General features: G+C 39.1%; 1 protein-coding gene across 4 annotated transcripts in view; it reads right to left on the reverse strand.

The window, feature by feature from the left end:
• The window catches only part of DHRSX (dehydrogenase/reductase X-linked), a 142,258-nt gene extending 128,773 nt beyond the window's left edge, over positions 1 to 13,485 (reverse strand). The window contains exons 1-2 of one of the 4 annotated variants that reach the window (XM_026858261.1): positions 13,395 to 13,485; positions 10,090 to 10,197 (exon numbers count right to left, since the gene is read on the reverse strand). In XM_026858261.1, the coding sequence (XP_026714062.1) occupies positions 10,090 to 10,197; positions 13,395 to 13,443 (157 nt within the window). In that variant the 5' untranslated portion in view covers positions 13,444 to 13,485. Of the gene's footprint in view, positions 1 to 10,089; positions 10,198 to 10,975; positions 11,081 to 12,976; positions 13,099 to 13,394 lie in introns of those variants that run through there. The other 3 variants (XM_026858252.1, XM_026858269.1, XM_026858279.1) reach the window with 3 other exon arrangements.
• Positions 13,486 to 19,187: the final 5,702 nt, after the last annotated feature.

Raw genomic sequence — 19,187 nt, forward strand, 5'->3', positions numbered from 1 at the left:
AAAAGAAAAGAAAAGAAAAAGAAATAGATTTAAATATAACTTCTGGTCAAAAAAAATTACTCTCCTCTTCAACATTTCTCCATACAAACATCACAAGTCAAAGCATGTTGATCTAAAGCTGTTGGGATTCAAGAGGGCTTTCTGCAAGAGAATGGCCGTGTGAGCAATCCTGTGTGAGAACAAGACTGATAAAAGCCTCAGCTGAGCAAGAATGCGATAAGGATGTGACCCTGAATGAGGGGGGAGAAACTCGATGAGACAAACAGCCCCCGAAAGGGGTTGGGACGGAAGAGGAAGCTCCACAAGGCAGGACGCCTGGCAAGGCTGATGTGGCACTTTTTATCCAATCATAAGAAAGTTTAAAGCACGGGCTAAGTTAACTGTCCAGTCTTGAGGACTTGTACTGCATGTTACTCCTGTGTGCGGGAGAACATTACAAAAGGGCTTTCTTAGTTGTAATAAACGGGTATTGCTTGATCACATTGGTCGTGTGCGTGCTCAGCTCTCCTGCACTAAAGCAATCAGAGAAGTACATAGAAAAATTCTTATCAGCAGCAATAGGCCTTGGATCTTACCCTAAAGGTCACGTTCTGTCACCTTAAGCACTTAAAGAGATCCTAACTCTGAAAGTTATTTCAGGGATTTCAATAGAATCACTGAGAATTGCTCAGCCTGAATAACGATGGCAAAAAAAGAGCCCATAGAAACCCAGCATGGCTGGGAAACTTTTACACTGTCCCTAGCTAAGCGTCCTGATACTTCTATATGTATTATTTATACATTATTTTTAATTTCTTTGAATGTGAAAATCTCTCCAAAAGAATAATTGCTATGCATGCTCATAATTTATGTACAACATTGATCCTAACAGAAAAGCTTTTCCAGTTGGTGTTTTGCAAAAATAGGAATTTGCAATCTTGGCATTTCAAGGGAATATACTGCAGGGCATTATAAAGAAATTTAAAATAGTCTATGAACAACAATACAGCCTAACAATACAAGCTTAACGTTGCCTGGAGAGTATAAAGCCACAAACCCAAAAAGCCCTCACTGAAATTAGAAGGTGGAGAATTTCCCAGCTTTCAGCAAGATAACACAAAAGAAACACAAATAAAAACTTTTTGAGATGAACACCGAGAAGATGCAAACCACTCAGGATGCAGTGGTCCAGAGAAAGACCCAACCCCTCCAGCCTGGAGCCCAGGAGCCACCCTGTGCGCCAAGGCACCCCTCCGCCTGCGATAAACCCCACTGCAGCGAACCCTGGGAGTGGAGGCAGGGGTGAGCTGCCCAGTGTCCGCCTGAGATATAAACACTCATCTCTTGACTTCTTTAGCCATAATTACACATCAGTTAATCCCTGAAATGATTAACAACTTTCCAGGGTTTGCATCCTGCCACGGCACTCCCCACTCCCCCCTGATCCCTTCAAGTGATCCAAGTTTAGAAGTGGTGCCCATAAACTCTAAAGCATATGTGCATTACCAGGAAAAGCTTGATGGTAGGGCAATAAATTTGGGATAAATGTATACCATCCGATTAAGGAGTTGCAGAGGGTGATGATTAGGTCTCTTTGTGCAATAGATTTTAAAGAAGATTCCAACTGGGAATTTGAATTAAGGTAACCCCTCAGAGTAGCATAATCCTCATTATGACTGAAGGGGAACTGATTTCATTGGAGCGCCAGCCTGAAGACAGGGCTTGCAAGGGCACCCAAAGCCTCAAGAGAAAAACAAAGTCCTATCAGCTGGTGTTATGAGGATTATGATTTTGTGAGTGCACATGGCACTGCACAACAAAAAGCATACACCTAACAGAGAGGAATGACTGCCCTCAAAAAGCTCTGAGGATGAGACATTTGAACTCTGTACAATATGAGCGCTTTTTAAAGGAATCTATAATGTCTCCAATAAAAAAAAATATTGTTTAGGAAAAGAAATATAGATCTTGGTTCTCATCAATAAAACTTTCAAGTCATGAATTTGTTATTCAATAAAGCTAGATATAAGGATGACCTGTTATAAAAAAAAAAAAACAAAACAAAAAACAAAAACAAAACACTGAGAAAGTGCTACAAAGTTTCCTTATGTCTAGAGATACCACACATATTTCATCATCTAGTCTATCATACAGCTGTCAAAATTAAATACATGCCTTCTTGACATGAAAGGCAAAAATGTTGTGAGCGTTCCTTCAAGAAAAAAACTGTGTAAGGAGGATGTTGGTTTGCAAAGAGAAAAAAAATTGTTCTTGCCCCAGGTTTCAGCAACCCAGCTGTTCCACCGAGAAGTTAAGAATGACCCTGTTTATCAAACCGAAGACACATCTAGACAAGTACCCTGTTTCCAACAATAACATGTAGTAGGTGCTTAAGGAAAATTTGTGAGTGACAGCTTTAAGTCTAGGAGTGGTATTTTCCATACACCCTCCCAGTAGCAAGAAGTTTCAGAGAATTCCTGAGTCAAAGGTCACACCTAGCCTCTCAATGAACCCATCCTGTACTCCTTCATCTAATTGCAATTTCAATTCATTCAAGTGCTTGGCTGCCAAAGGGTTCTGGGACAACATTTTCTGTGATTTAATGAAACAAAATTATATTAAAAAGGTTGTACTTCAATGGTTTGCTTTTTTTTTTTTTTAATTATTTTGTTGGATGTTCTCTACTTTGTGTACAATAAACCAGAAAATAACCAGTTCTCATTCACTTTCTCTATACCATTCATAACTGTATGATATCACACCTCAGTCATCTGTTTGCAAGCGGAAGAACCTTTGTTTATTGGCCCCACCTTTCACAAAGCCATCCCATCCTCCTCACCATCCCTCTCATTTTTTCCAGTTCTACCAGACTCCTGAGTATTCACAACAGGATGAGCCAATGATTTCTACAAAGGAAGAGGGAAGTTTCCTGTCCTACTTTCATCTTCTTTCCTGCTAAGTAGTAAGGTTATATTTGCCTTTATGACTGGCATTAAATATCGAAGATGTTGTACAGAGAGCTTTCAACAGTAAATCACAATTTGTTTATTTTTTGAGTGGTAGTAGTTAATTTAGATCCTGTTCTTTTAAATATATAGGTGTGGTTGTTTTTTCCTCACATGTAATATTTGCATTTACTGACACTCTGTATTTATCCATCCCTTCACAACCCAGTCGTTCAATATTGTGAGATCATTACCCATTCTTCACAGTAGTTAAGATTTCATGTGGTACCTCTGCAGCACATCCAGTCCCACCCCCTGCTACAGCCGGTTGCCCAGGTCCCAGTCCAGTCACGTTTTGAGTGTCTCCATGGATGGAGACTCCACAGCTTCTACGGGCAGCCTGTGACAGTGTTTGACCACCCTGAATGTAAAAAAGTGTTTTCTTATGCTTAAATGAAATTTCCTGTGTTTAGGTTTGTGCCCATTGCTTCTCGCCCAGTAAAGAGCAACACTGAGCAGACCCTGCCTCCATCTTCTTTAGTGTCCCCATCAGGTTATACACATGGAAAAGGTCTCCCTGAGCCTTCTCCTCTCCAGGCTGAACAGTCAGCCTCTCCTTGCGTGTCAGAAGCTCAAATCCCTTAATTATCAATAGTCAAATTAATTTTACTATCCTAAACACATTTGTGCAAAATGCATCATCTCACTGTTCATGCTTTTTTATCTATCTATCTATCTATCTATCTATCTATCTATCTATCTATCTATCCATCCATCTATCTATCTTTTATAAATGTACTGAACATATGCCTAGGGGATACGGAGTCTCTTTGCTCCATTCCAAAGCTGACAAATAATTACTATACATTGTTTTCTGTTTCCTAATCAGTTAGTACTCTAGAAGAGATATTTCTCTTATCTCAAGACAAGCTAACCACTTTAAAAGCTTTCTGTGTGAAGCTTTTTGAAAAGCAGGATTAAATTATTTCACATAGTTGTTGAATTCTTCAAAGCATTTAATAAATGGTTAATGAATAAATTAATAAATGTCTAGAAAAACTTTCCAAAACTTTTGGAAAACTCTTCCAAAATTTATCATTACATATTTAACTCTGTGTTTTTTATAATGCCTCACACATTTTTCAATATAAAAATCATACTCACTGGCCTATGCACAATGTCCTTCCTAAAACTGCCCAACACTCATATTTGCTCACAAGGGATGATTTAAGGTCCTATGCAGAAGATGCTAGTCCAGAAATACTTTTATGCTACTGAGGGATTTTGTTTTTAATCAAAGTAGCTTGTTTTAGACTGTTTTAATATATTTTCTGACAGGTTGAACTGTATTTATACTGAGTTTGTACAGATCTCCATACTATTCATAAGTATTTTATTAGCTGATCATTTTACATACTTCTTTTAAAAGAGACGGTGAATGGTGTTTGCCTGTACAGAACACATTTTCAGACTGAAGACTCCAAGAATATTTGGTTGTTCCTCAGAAGGCTGTTTCTCCATACTCTTGATAAGCTTGTTTTCCTCTAAACCCTTTAAAATTTTATGCTATTTTTAATTAAGCAGACCAGAACTCAACACAGCATTTAAGATGCTACAACACAAAGGATTCACGCAGCTGAATCATCTCATGTTGTCCATTTTGTTTGCTCCTTCTCTAACAATTTATAATATATGTTTTGATTTTTGGAAGATACTGAGCACTGTTTTCATAAAACAATCTATTTTGACCCCAAGATCTTCCTTCAAAGTGATGGTGGTCAATACAAACTCCACAATTTCTTTTTCTGGAGTTAAGATATTTTCCGCATGTTCATCACTCCATATTGATCTAAAATGAATTGCACATGTCTTTTAACATGTAGCTTTTTATGGTGTTCCTGCAATTCTCCACACATGTCCCTGGTCTTCATTACCCTGAATAATTTAATGCAATTTAAAAGACTTGTCACTTCACTATTAGGTCCTCCTCTAAAATTATATGTTAAAAGCATGGGTTCTAACACATACCCCTGTTAAACTCCAGTGGTAACACCCTCTCTATTAAGAAAATAAACATTTATGTCTGTGTTCTGTCATAACATGCAATGTTATTGTATAAATGTAATGGATTTGTACTTGTCCTTTGGGCTGTGTAGTGTGCTTAACAGCCTTAAGAATTTTCCTTTAAGATTTTGAGAAATCCAAACAAACCATATCAGCACAAATCTCTCTCATGCACATGACAGTTGACCTCAGTTAATCAAAGTATTTTACCATGCAATACACCTGCACAGTTCATTGAGTTACATTTTTACTTGAGATTACAGCCCAAAGGAGTATTCATGTGCTCCAAGTGTCTTTTCAGATATTTGTCACTATTTTAATAATAGTTTCAAATGTCCCAAGGAATGTTGTAATGAGTTTGTTCATAAATAAGCAGTCTTAAATCACTGCCAACTATAAAAGAAACTTACACAATTTACAGGTGGAATTTTCAAAATTATAAACAAATACATGTTTTAAAAAGGAAAAAGTCTTTTTAAAGCAAGGACAGTGGCAGTCTTCAAACAGAAATTAGGGACAAAAGTGTTCAATAAATTCTTATGAATTTGGAAGGCTATTTGTAGCTATGTGTGGCTGTGTGCACATGTATAGTGTATAAATAACAGACAGCACTGTAAGTAGTTTTTCATAACCCTGATTACAGCGTACTGATATGTTAAAAACTGAACTGAATGACAATTATAAGGCAATCTGCATGCATTTGCTTAATGTTCATACCAGAAAAAGGAAACCATCACCAATTTTTAAAAGGCTGGTAACATTTTAACACTTCCTGACTAACTCTGCAACTCATTCAGGCCTAACAAAATGTGAATAAAATTAGGAAGATAAATGCTTTTCTAGAGAAAATTATAACTCAAGCATCTCATACATCTATGTATAGTGAGAAAAGACTATTAAAGTATCCCATAGAAATTTTCAGTAATTGAAATTAAATCAAACCGTCTTTGAAAAAGAACAATTGAACCATCTTGATAGGGTTTAATTGTATTTCTAAAATCACTTTGTAGTATTATACAACATAAGAATTGTCTGATTTATAGTGCAGAGTTTTGCTTGAAAATTGGAAACCAATGTCAGCGAAAGAGATGACACAAATATCTCTTGCTTAGCCTCCTGCAGGGCTTACAGAGATCACACAGAAGTGCTGAGTCTGGTGATGGAACTATATTTATTTATGCCAAAATTGATGGCTCAAATAAGTCACTTGAAAATATATACATATATAGAATGAAACTGTTGCCTTCAGAAATTGAGCCTGCCTTAGAAAATTGTGGCACTGATATACTTAGACACTAAAGATTGATTACACTGTCCTGAACCTGGTGTTTCATACCAAGCAGAATATGTGTAACATTGTCAAGATGGAAATCTTTTTATTTTCATTCACCATTATCGATGGGATTATCAAAGCTTCTACATTATATATTATCACACATTTTTTTCCAGCCTTCTTTTATTAATGTACAGAGAAGAAAAAGGAAAAAATCAAACTGAAGCTCTCTTTTTTAAAGTCAACAATTTTAACATGCACTCACAGAACTGTCTTAAAATTAAACCCCAGTAATGATGGATGGAAACAATATGAAAAGTTTACGCTTCTAATCAGTTTAAATTCAGACTCACAAAACCGTCCTCAACACTGTGAACCAGAGCTGAATCTACTGAATTTTATGACAGGGGGGTCATAGAAATGACCGGGATGTCTTGATTTCAATGTCCTTATTATTGAGAGCATATTTACTTATAAGTGCACACAAAACACCATCTTCAATATGGTGTTGACTGGTCAGTAGGCACCAAAACTGGTGTGTCATTTACCTTTTCTCTCGAAAATGAAATTTTAAGCTTATTTATCAAGTAGTAAATTGCACAGGAGGGAGCAGGAGCTCGAGGTGTGTCTTGACTCTGAAGACTCACCACTGGCAGTAGCTTTCCCTGCCAGGGGTCTGCTCTCTGTCATGAGATTTTCCTGAAGTAAAAGCCCCGCTGACTGTGAGTAAGGCTATCACAGCCTGGCAAAAATTCTCCATGACATCTATCAAACAAACCCACAGAAAATGACTTGAATCATTTCAGTATTCATGCCAACATTTTTCCCAGTGAGAGGCTGAGGACAAGGTGAGCAGCATCCACAGAGGGAGACCATCAGTGGGAGAAAGGAGTCTTGTGCATCAGTGCTGGGACTGGAAAGGAAGAAGCTGTAAAAGCACTGTGCAACCACTTGCTGAAAATGCTCTGAGTGAGCACCCTGGCTTCTCATATGGTGCCTATTCATGTTCCACAAGGTAACATGCCTTCTACTAAATTGTTTTCCTGATTCCATTGGTAGATTGGATTTAAAAGTAAGTTAATTCGAACATTTACTCCTCTAAAATGTCAAATGGAGTCAAAATCACATCTATCACAAATGGTGAATCATCTTCACATCAGACATCCAGGTTTGACTCATTTGCCCACTGCAGGGATATCACTCTTTATTGATAAATATTCCCATTACTTAGTTCCCGTAATGGGAAAGAAGCATTCAGGGAATGGGCAAGATTGCCTGTGAGCTACACGAGTCTCCCCTGCAAGCCTAAATTCACTTAATACCCAAACTTTTTTCATGGAAGTTCACACCTATACAAACATAGGGTGAAAACATTTCTAGAGTGGAAAGCTTGAGTACACTTGCTGTCTTATTTGAGTCTTCAATCTTTCCTTGTGTGGCCTGAAGCTGAATGTGCTAATGCATGCCAATGTGCCAGCAGGTATTTTAGGCATACTCTGGACACTTGGGGCCAACAGTTAGCAAGGATGGAAGGTCATTGCATTTAATGTGCTTTTGAGATCGTTTTAATCTTTCAGCTGCAGCAAAGCTTGAGACTATCCATTCTACCAACAGGACTTCTTTGCTCTGAAAAATTTCACAGGCAAAGAAGATGGCTGTGACTCACCAGGCTCAGTGTTTAGGTCAGAGTTTGCCTGAAAGAACTGAATCAGTTGAAAATCTTACTCACCAAATGCTTCCTATAATTAGTTTTCTTAATTTACAGTTGTAGAGATTCGTAATGCAAATATTAAGGTTGGTACAATTAAAGAGTGAATGGAAGTGTGTGTGTTGTCTGTAAGCACCAGAACAAAGAGCAGAGCAAAGAGTTAAAAGAATGACCCTTACTGAAAATAAAGGACATGTTTCCAGGACACTGTTCCTGTGCTGTTTCTGTCAAAGCCAAAGCACAGAGGCCTTGCCAGCAGATGACCATGCACTCTGCCACCAGAAGAATAACATCCAGGTTGCGGCATATCACACATACCATTACTTTTCCTGTTAGCCCACCCAGAAAATAGGCTATTTTATACAGACATAGCCTATATACTCCAGACAAGGAAAAGTGTACTAAGAGCTGATGACTCCTAAAGGATATAAAAGATCTGTCCATAAATTAGCCTGTCATTTCTGATCAAGAAGAACCACAAAGACAGGAGAAGGACTCAGTAGCTGGTGTACCTTTTCCCATGCTGCACACAAGTGATGCTCACCAGACCACATGAGCACACACATCTTTGTGCTTGTGAGAGTATGAGTGTGAGTGTGAGTGAATGAGATCTATGAGGGGGTGACTGTGAGTTGAAAAAAATCAGCTTATTTAGAGGTTTTGTAATTAAATATCACTTTCCCTTTCCCAAAGATCTCACACTGAATTTTGTTACACAAAATACCCTAAACATTAAATGGTATAAGTCTTCAAAAAAGTAGTAATGTTCTATGCTTCCAAGACCCTATGCTAAGAGAAGAAAATTGGCCCTTTTATTTTCTCATTGAGTACATTTGTGCAGTCCACCTTAAACATGAAGAGTGACTTCTTCAGTGAAATATTAATGCTGACATCATTAGCTACATCTAGCATCTAGCTACATATAGCAGCATCTGCTTGCATTTTGCAGATGCTTGGTTTTGACACATCTATTAAAACATGTATGAGTAAGTGGTATTCTGCATTACACTTGTATGATTCCAGGGCAACTCCATTAGTATTACTGACTGAACTAGACTAAAACCACATGGCTACTATGCTCTTGTTTATTGTTTGGTGTGTTGGGTTTTTTTAAAGATGTGTATACAGAACCTTAGAGAGAGCACATCGTGCATAAAAGCAAAATAAAATGGCATCTCCAGCTTGCTAGTGTATTATGAAATACCAACCTTCAGTGACCTTATGGTGTAAAAGTTACAGTGTTTTATGTAAAAGTCTAGTTAAAGAAAGATGGAGAAAAATGTAGCATTTTAAACATACAAGTATTCATGATGCTACATACAGATTTAGTAGACATATTAGTGCATATATAGAGAGTAGAGAAAACTTTACAAAATAGGAAAACAGTCTCACTAATATTGTCTGTAGTAGTGCAGAGAAATTGTGCACTCAGGCCATTTTTGTAGTTCCTACAGAAATACACCCACCCTAACTTCAGGTATCCCATTCTAACATAGCCACCTCATAAACTCTTTATTATCAATGGAAAGAAACAGGCACTTCCAGAACATGAGTTGTCCAGACTATCTCAGGCAGATACGAATGAACCTCTCAGGGCATTTATTTTCTTGCCTTCCCCACAAAGTGACAAACTTTGACAAAAAACAGTGACAAACTGAGAAGTGCAATTTTTATGTGGATGAAGTTATAAGGGCTTCCTCTGTCCTTGTAACACAGATCATCCCCCACTACACACTGGAATATTCCTGAAGGCTTTCTTTGGTTTTCCTCTTAATGAACATGTGCACCCTAATATTGAAGCATAGGCTGTCCTCAGTAACAAGATAATAAAATAGTTTTGTAATACCCATATTTTGCGGGTTTTATGACCTTATTATTTACTTCTTATATAAGGCAGTCCAACTCTTTCAGCTTTTGCAGAAAAAAAATCCCATCCACTTTTCTTTAAATTTTTGCAAATCAAAACATAAATCAAATCTTTATTTGTGCTAAATGCTAGCAAAATCCTCTCCTACCTTCCCTTACTATATCTTTATTTATGTTGTAAAGAAAATGCTCCTTAAAAGAAAAAAAACCCAACTTTCTGAAACAAAAACATATGAAGAAAATAATGGCTTTACCTATTATAACGTGCATGCCAAGTCTTGCCAAATGCTTCACAGTTTGGTAACCAATTCCTTTAGCACCTCCAGTCACTATAGCAACCTTTCCATTTTGTGCAGGAAAAACTATACGAAGAAAAGAAAAAATGCAAGGTTAGTTCACAATAGTCACATGATTAAAATAAGATGTATTTTAAAGAGGCGTACACTTAACAGGCGGCTCAAACCACACCAGTAAACACTCTCAGAAGCAAAGTCTGTATGGAAATAAAAACCACTGAGCATCCGCCATTATTTACTGAGCTATAATTTTCCAGTATTAACAGTTCACGGAATACTGAGCTTGACGATACAGAAGACAAACACCCAGTTGAGAAAGTTTCTCATATCTGTGTGCATTTTGTCACCCTGCAGTATTTTTCCCTTTAAAATTTTCACCTTAACTGTTACAGAGCAAGGTGACAGCTGTCACAAGTCAGATCAGGGATGGTTTATTCCATGCGTATGGGGGAAAAAATTCCATTGGCAGCATGATATCCTGAAAACTTCTTGAATGACAAAGCAGAGGCCTCTAACATAGGAGAAATAGCAAACAGCTCAGCCAAAGATGATGCATCTAAAGGGCAGGAGCAGGCTGACCTAATTTACCTGAGCACTCTTCCTATTGAAAATCAGAGGGTCTTGGCCCCTAAAGGAAAGAGGGGTGCAATTTTTTGCACAAAAACCTCTACCTGCTTTTCCCACCCATCCCAGCCCTCTTCTGCAGAAGCCAGCATGCCTGACACCCGCAGCCAACCCCACACCACCTTTGCCCTAACAAGTGCTCCTTAACCCAGGGCATCATGCAGCCCAGCAGGTAGGGCACAGCCCCAAACCCGCTCTGCTAGGGGCTGCTTAGACATACAGCCTGTGCGTCCTTCATCCCCAGGCAGCTCTTCAACTGCTGAGCGAGCCAAAAAGTAGCTGGGATGGCCCTGGTGAAGCAGTCACCATCCTGTCTCTGAGCTCTCATGCTGGCCGTGGGTTGCCCAACGCATCACTCCAAGAGGGAGGGAGCCCTGCCACCAAAGAAGAGCAAAGGCATATTAATTTAACAGCTTGGGGGAAGCATGAATTAGGTCAAATAGCAAACATGATTTGCTATTAGACAATCTTTCATGTGAAGCACCATGTGGTCTTCTTCTGGTTAACAAGGTGAATTTCTGTTTGCTTTTTAGAAGAAGCTGATAGGTATTTGTACAGGGAAAATGGCACTGAATATTTCATTTTGCTGCAGTGCAGTGTCCGTAGGCAATATTATAGATAACAAATGTTAAAAAGATGACTACTTTCATCTATCAAAGGACTTTCTATTTTGATTTCTAGGTTTTTAGGGTATTGCTTTGTTGTACAACACAAGCTCATATTTCATATGGTTTTGAAACACAGAACTAATGATGATACAAGCTGCTTTCTTCACAGCAACTTCAAAAAGGACCCAGATTTCACCTATTCTGAAACACATAGTTCTTTCCAGCATGATTCAACACGAATTTCTGTTCTCTTCAGGTAATGACGTGATTATTCCCATCCATACAGTGAAAATTGTCTGCAAGTATTTGAAAGTTAATCCCTATTTCAGTGATATCCATGCATGCAGCTGTCCTAACGTATATAATCTGAGCTAAATAAAACTTCACCGAGAGCTTTCCTACATGGCTTCAGTTTAAACAATCCTGCAATTTCCACTGAAAATATTTCTCATAACAAATGCTAAGTAAAATGCCCATTTTTTTTTTCAGTAGTTAAGCCTAGAAATTAAAGATAACCCAGACACTAAATACCTGGGTAAATTGTCTGCTTGGGTAGTATTTTTTAATTGTTTATTACTTTACTAGACTTAAGACTTTCTAGATTATGTTCTCCTGGTCTGTTCTCTGTCAGTGAAGCAGAAAAAAATGGAAAAAATATGCTTTTCCAGTTTTTGAATATGCAGACAGGAAACAAAGATTTTAAAAAGGAAGAAAAAGAATGTTCTTAGTGTGATACTAGATGTTGTCACCTCTATGTGAATAGCCCTTGTGCCTCTGTGACTGGATACACTTGAAACTTCTCAAGGATGTAAAAATCTCAAGTCCTTTCAACCACGGAGTGAAAAATCACCGTCTGAATGATTTGCATTCATAAAAAGGGGGACCAGTATGTGCTCACTATTCAACATCTGAGGCCACATAAAAACATGAACACATTAACTTGTACCAAAGAAGTGCTGAGAAGAGACAGATCTCTTAACCAGGAACAGGGCGATAGTCTGCAAAATGGCAGAACAACCCGAAACAAAGAGCTTTTTGAGTTTTTGTTAGCTCTAGAAGTTCAAGACTGAAAAATGAACTCTTGTAAAGCAAATACCTCTTTGTTTAGTCAAGTCCACGCCGCAAAAGCCATTTTGAGGCCTCTCCTGAGGGGGCTGAACAGCTTTAAATCCATACACAGAGCACTGGCGTTGTCTTAGTGTTAAAGCAGGAAAGGTCACTTCTGGCCATGATAGATATATATGTGACTTTTGCACGTGGCAACTGCATATCTACTTGTAAAGAAAATGCCATCTAGCAGGCAAAAATGTGAGTTGAAGTCCACTAAGTAATTTTTTTTTAAAGTTTGGTTAACCCAATCATAAACTACATCGACATTGCTGACATGTGATGGAGCAAGTTGTACAAATGTGAGGTTTACTTCCTCCCCAGAGTTTTCCCTCCCCGTTTATATTTCATCTGGTTTCACCTGTGTGTTTAGGTATAGAATCTAGAGCAAAAAGGAAAAAATAAGTCATTCCCATTTTCGTTTATTTCACTATAGCTAAAAAAACATACTCCAACACCAACGAAAGGAATTTCAAGAGAAATTGCTTTCCTTTGGACCTCAATACCTTCTCTTTCTCTTCTTCACCCTCCATGTCTCCTCTTTCTTCCTGCCCTCTCACCACATTGCCAACCTGACATTTGGATTTCGCATGTTGCATACAGGTGCTGTCACTCATTTCCATTACTGCACCACTATATCTACCTATTGAATAAGAAGTAACACTTTAGTGCAAAATTAATTCACTTAGAAGAAAATGAATGGAAGAAAAGGAGAAAAAGAAGTCAGGACTGAGGAAGGGGCAATAACATGAAGGAAAAATGGGAAGTCAGAAGAGCAAAGTGATAACAGGTATCACTGCGATGACATGGTGCTTAGCAGAGGACAACAAAAGACAATGTCCAGTCCTATCCTGTCCATGACAGCTGCAAAGGAAAGGAGGATTTTTGGTCCCAGTGACCACTCAAATCGGGTACATTACCAACCTGCAATGAAGAGCATGACAGACGGACAGACTCCACTGCAGAGATTCATTCAGTGAGATCCTATATTACAAAGAGCTTTAAAACAGGCCTGTTTCTAGCAGCTAGCTCCAAGGACCTAGGAAAGAACCCAGGGAGGGAGAAATGAGGGCTGCATACACATGGATAAGTGGCCAGTATCTATTTTATTTAAAACAGGTACAGTACACAGCTTCCACATAGCATGGTTTTGAACAGACACAACACTGCATGTCACATCCCAGTATATCAGCTCACTTCAGCCAAAACGGGAAACACAAAAAGAAAAACTGAAACACATCTTGGGGGGGACAAAAAAAAACCCTAACACAAACTCAACAAAATAACCCCCTCGATTAATTCTTAATTTTAATTTTTATTAATGTTAAATTAATTTTAATCTGAAGAAAAGGTATACTGTTTCTGTCAAGACAGATACCTTACTGTAAAATGAACCTCCATGAAAACGAGACACTGCTAATTCTTACATCAATAAAAGTGGTCAGGATCAAATCCAGTCTGTGTGTGTAAGTCAGTGGCAATGACAGTGAAAGGCAATTTACTGGTGCTTTGTTCCCACTAAAACTCCACCATCGGGTAGAGTTTGCAAAACACACACCTCAGCATGAAACCACCTCTTTCATGACGAAACCCAGCATCAAACTTTCAAAGCAGACCTGAGCTCAGCCTGGTTATCCAGCAGATAACTGGTTTAATTTGTGCAAGAGGTTGAGCTGAGCATGGCCGGAGGCTGGGAACCCCCAGGCAGGAGGCAGCAGAGACCCACCGGCTTTGCCACACTGGTGAGGTTCCCTCTGGTGCTTATTGCACCTCATTTAAAACACCCCAGCTCTCTGCTCCTGGTAAGTAGGTAGATACTGATCTCAATTATGAGGCATAATGCCAGTGATCTCACCATGGGATGTGAGAACTGTACAGCCCTGGTGATAATGAAATCCCCTGGCCAAGCACTAGCTCTTCATTTTCCATTGTGTCCAAAGCAAGCGCCCTGCAGTCCCTAAGTGCTGCTTTATTGCGCCAAAGTCTGAGAGAGGCTTCTCCCAGGCTGCAGGTTCTGTTTGCATTCCAACATATTTCGAAGAAATAAGCCTGTCTACTGTGCAAGTTTATTAAGCTAAAGCATAAAAATAAGGCAAATTTACTCTGTAATAAATATGTCGCCTTATGAAGCTATTTTAACATAATTATTGTTCTTTTAAATATAGTTCTCAGTCTGAAATAACTTCCACGTACAGAGACATCCTCACACAAAGCCTACTATGAAGAAATTAAGGTAATTCTGTAATTTTTAAAAACACTAATTTTCAAAGGACCTTTAAAGACGACTTCCAAGATGTCTCTGCAACTGCCAAGACCACAGAGAAAAAAAAACAGACTGCAGACCCCTGTCAATGACCAGTTCCTGCTAGCAAAATCTCAACTCTGGGGTAAGGATGGGTGTAACTGAAGTAGCCAAACCAAAACAGAGCCATTAAACTTTCTTCTTTGCAGAAATGTACTCTGTGAACACAGACAATGCAAAACTCAAAAGAAGAGCTTCCCTTAAAAGTTGCTTGCTTTTATTTTGTAATCTTTACAACACATCCTGTTTGAGGAAAAAAAAAAAAAAAAAAAAAAAAAAAAAAAAAAAAAAAAAATTTATTAAAAGCAAACTGCATCAAATTTTTACAAAGTTCCATCTCTTACCCTGTTAATCCAGCATCTGCATTGTGGCACATTGAGTCATGTGGACATTAAAATATAATATCTTTAAATTAATCTCTTCATTAAACCTCTTTTTAAGACACTGGAGGCCAAAGGCAGAATTCAAATTGTCTGAATCAGTCTCCAGTTCTTATCAGGCAAGAAAGCCGACCACCACTGAAGACACCTGAAGAGCTGTTCAGAGGAGCCACCCGAGAGGTGCCACGCCAGGACCTGCCTGCACCTTCTCGAACCAGGCACTCAGCACAGGGACTTCAGTGGCATTTGAGCTGAAGAGACCACCGCAGACAAATCCTAACAGTTATTTTTTTCCTTCCTCCTATAACTGAATAATTTACATGCAAATATTATGCCAGAAGGTAACTGGCAGAACCACAGATGTTAAAAAAAAAAAAAAAAAGAAAGAAAAGAAAAAAAAAAAAAGAAAGGAAGCCACAATGAATATTTAGTTTGATGACAGAATAACAAGACCTAAGTTTGGAGCTGTTCCCATAAAGCAACACCGAGTGAGAAAAAGAGGGCAAACTAATTGTCAGTCCTCAGCTAATGCTACAGGACAAGGCACAATCGAGTTTTTCTAGTTGGCTAAAGAATTCATATGGATCAGCCTATTACCGAATTACTGAGTAGTTCTTCCCATCCCAAAATACTCCAACTCTTTTTCCCTGATTTACACTGTGGCAGTGCTGAGATTATAGCCATTAAGATCCCTTTCAAAGCCGATGTAGAAAAAGAATTCATTTTCTACTCAGAGAGGCAATCAGTAGACTGCTGGGGAATCCATGCAGCTTTCAGCAATAGCCTTTTGTGTGAGACTTACAGTAACATCTCCATAAACTTCTGTTTTGGCAGAAACTGAGTAAACGGGGTCCAGGCTCAAAAACTCACTCCAGGACTACCCTAACAGAAGACAATTTCAGGTACTTAAGTCCCGAGGAATAAACCAGACAATCTTTTATTTTTCTTGTATGACCCAGTTTTCACCAGTAGAAAAGCTGTGTGCTCTAAGCCTGTCCTAAGCCTGTGCAGATGAGCTTTCAAATCCAGTCTTCCCAAATTTGCACACCAAAATCTCTTCTGACTCTGCTGCTTCCTATCGCTCTCCTAAGGAACATCAATATGCAATCAAGATTGAAGGCTTTTAAGGCTGTAAACCAGGTAGGTGGCAACCAGCCTGACTAGTCCTTCTGTAGAAAGGTATCCTGCTGGTTTCAGCAGTTGAGGCCATCAGAATTTCCGCTGATGAACAACTGTCATGAGCACATGCAGATCCATGGGCACATGATCAACAGGTCCAATGTACTTTGAATTGATGGACACATTGTGTAAGGGTGACTTATTTACCCAGGGAGAGAATCTGTTTCCAAGCACAAGTGGAATTTTGCACCAGCTAGGTGACAAGCCCCCTAGGTTTTGTCTTTACTGCTGCAGAAGAACTGAAAGTCAGGAATCACGAGGAAATGGAGGTGCCAGAGACAGGCTGGCTCTGGAATTACTCATGGGAAAGGAAAGGTGTTGAAGAACCAGAACAGCAGGAGAAACCAAACCATGGAAATGTGTCCTTTACCCTACAAATGCATAGTATCTCAAGGTATTATTAATGGAACAGCAGCAGCCAGCTGGCTGTAAGAATTTCAGCAGCTGGGCGAAGACCTAACTTAAGAACCCTCCCACACAGCCACCAGTAGGGAAGACAGATTGTTAACAACTGCTCACAAAACCACAGCAAAACCCTTGACATCTGTAAGACCAAGTTTCTTGTTTAACCATTACACTGGGCACGCATGGGTCCTAAAACACTGCATGCCAATGAACGAGCAAACAGTAACTCACACTTACTAATGCTGAAAATTGAAGTTCCTTTCCCTGTATTTCAGGCTGGGGTATCCAACACAGAAACACATGCGCAGTCCATGCCCTGTGAAGCCAACATTTCCACAACAGAGCAGAGCTCCCGCACACATGCAGCATGGGCAGTCACTGGATCAGCAGCAGCAATTTGTCCGGGCTGCCTGGACACCTGGGAAGCCAACCAGTGCCATAACTCAAGCCATGGCACCACATATCCAGCAAGCGTGGACAAATGGCCAAACTGTAGCAAGGCAGCAAATGACACAAAAGCAGGGGAGTCAACAGCTATGTCAACTAGAAAAGCGGCGTGCTCACCCAGCTAAGGAGCTAATATGTATACTCATCCCTCCCAACCTTGACAACATGGGAGGGAACAAGTGGTATCTCTTCAGAGTTAGCAGCAAACATCTGCTGAGCCAGACTAACGATTTTTTTCAACTGCCAATGAAAACACCTAAAAAAAAAAACAAACACCAAATTTAATCCTGCTGTAAATTTATAGCATTTGTTTAGCTTTTTGACAAGCATGTCAGCTTGCTTATAGGGACAAAGTGGTAACATTTGCAGGCAAGATGACAAGTCCTTCACAGAAGTCAAAGATACATGTTTCCAAAACTGATTCCAGGACTCATCCCCAGATATCTCGTTAAACAGATCGAAAAGCCATACAAGGATTAATAAACAGAATAGCTCCTCCTTGTCTTATTTTTCATCTCATGAACACACTGGGGAGCCTTGGGAGGTATTAGATAGCAACAAATATTATTAGAGTTCAATATCACAAGATCGGAGCACCAATATCCACAGCAAGACCTAACTATAGTAAAAGAAATCCACACATTAGAAAAGACGCAAGATAAACAGACACAGTTGTAAGAAGAAAGTTATGATTACAGTACTGAAGGAAGGTTTTTTTTTTGCTAAAGAAAAATAACAATACCTTAAAAAAGCAGGTTTTTGAGAAACAGGTTTTGGCACTCAAAAATCTAAGTCCTGTGATAAAACATCTCTGTAGCAACAATGGGAAGGGGGGTGGAAAGCTGCACTGAAAATTTCATTTGCATGACACACCTATCTGCATTTCTTCTAGTGATTCTTGGAAAGACAGGATAAATGCAGATAAAGGGAGAAGTGTGTGTGGAAGGCAGGGGATGTAAAAGGGAGTGTTAGACTCTCAAAGACACAGGAATAAGATTTTTTGGTCAAGAAGAGGTCATTTTCGAGTGTTCAACCCCCTCTTCCCTCTCTTCACGTTTCCCCCTACTTAAAAGTATTCACCTGAAAGAGACACGTCTCTAAGCAATACACCTCAACCATAAATCTCTGCATAGTGGTATTGTCCTCAAGGCAAAAAAAAGGTCCAGCGAGGAGACCTGCACAGACAGCTTGGCCTTCTGCTACTTACAGATGCAAATCAACTGTGGTTTGGTGTAGGAAAGATGGTGAAAGTCAAAGGCACTGTAAACACAGACTGGTAGAAAAGGTAAGCTATGGCTATTTGCCAAAGTAACCTGAAAAATACTTTCTCTGCACTTGCACGTGTATTTTCAGTGCCCTGTTTTCTAGAGCATGTGACGAAAGTGTTTGCAAGTGAAGAAGTCCTGCCTGGTTATGAGAGCCAAGAGAAGCTGCATTTTTACACATCTTTTGACTGAAGCTTGAGTGCTTTTAGTTTATTGGTCAAATAGGATCCTCAGTAATATTGATCCTGGACTTTGCAATGCTGCTAGATTTGGCAGAAGGGCTGCACAGAGAAAAAAAATAATTGCAGTTTTCAAAAACAGTATAGATGGTAATTTTCCAAACCAATTTATGCTGTCTTCGCTCTGACTGTGAAGAACCTCATCCTCCAATAAACCCTGCACAGACCTTCTGCATCAGGCTCATTGATCACATCAAAAAACCTCAATGTTGGTCCCCCAAGAAGGAAGAGGCTGAGAATGAAGAAAACTAAAGACTATGATTAACGTGGGAAGCTTTCTTGCCATTTCTGAATTGTCTTTCTCTAAGACAATGGGAAACAATGCCGCATTGAAAAACTGTTTGATGAAGCATATATCTGAGCTCTTTACAATACAAGTTCAGGCTGATTTTGACAGAGAGATATTACAGAATTTGATACGAACAAATATGGAGCTGCCCTAAGGTAAAAGAAAGCAGAAGTAGATGGGAGGGTGCAGTTCCTGAGTCCTAAATCCCACT

The sequence above is a fragment of the Athene cunicularia genome (genome assembly GCF_003259725.1).
Source record: "Athene cunicularia isolate RWA chromosome 1 unlocalized genomic scaffold, athCun1 chr1_part1, whole genome shotgun sequence".
Lineage (NCBI taxonomy): Eukaryota > Metazoa > Chordata > Aves > Strigiformes > Strigidae > Athene > Athene cunicularia.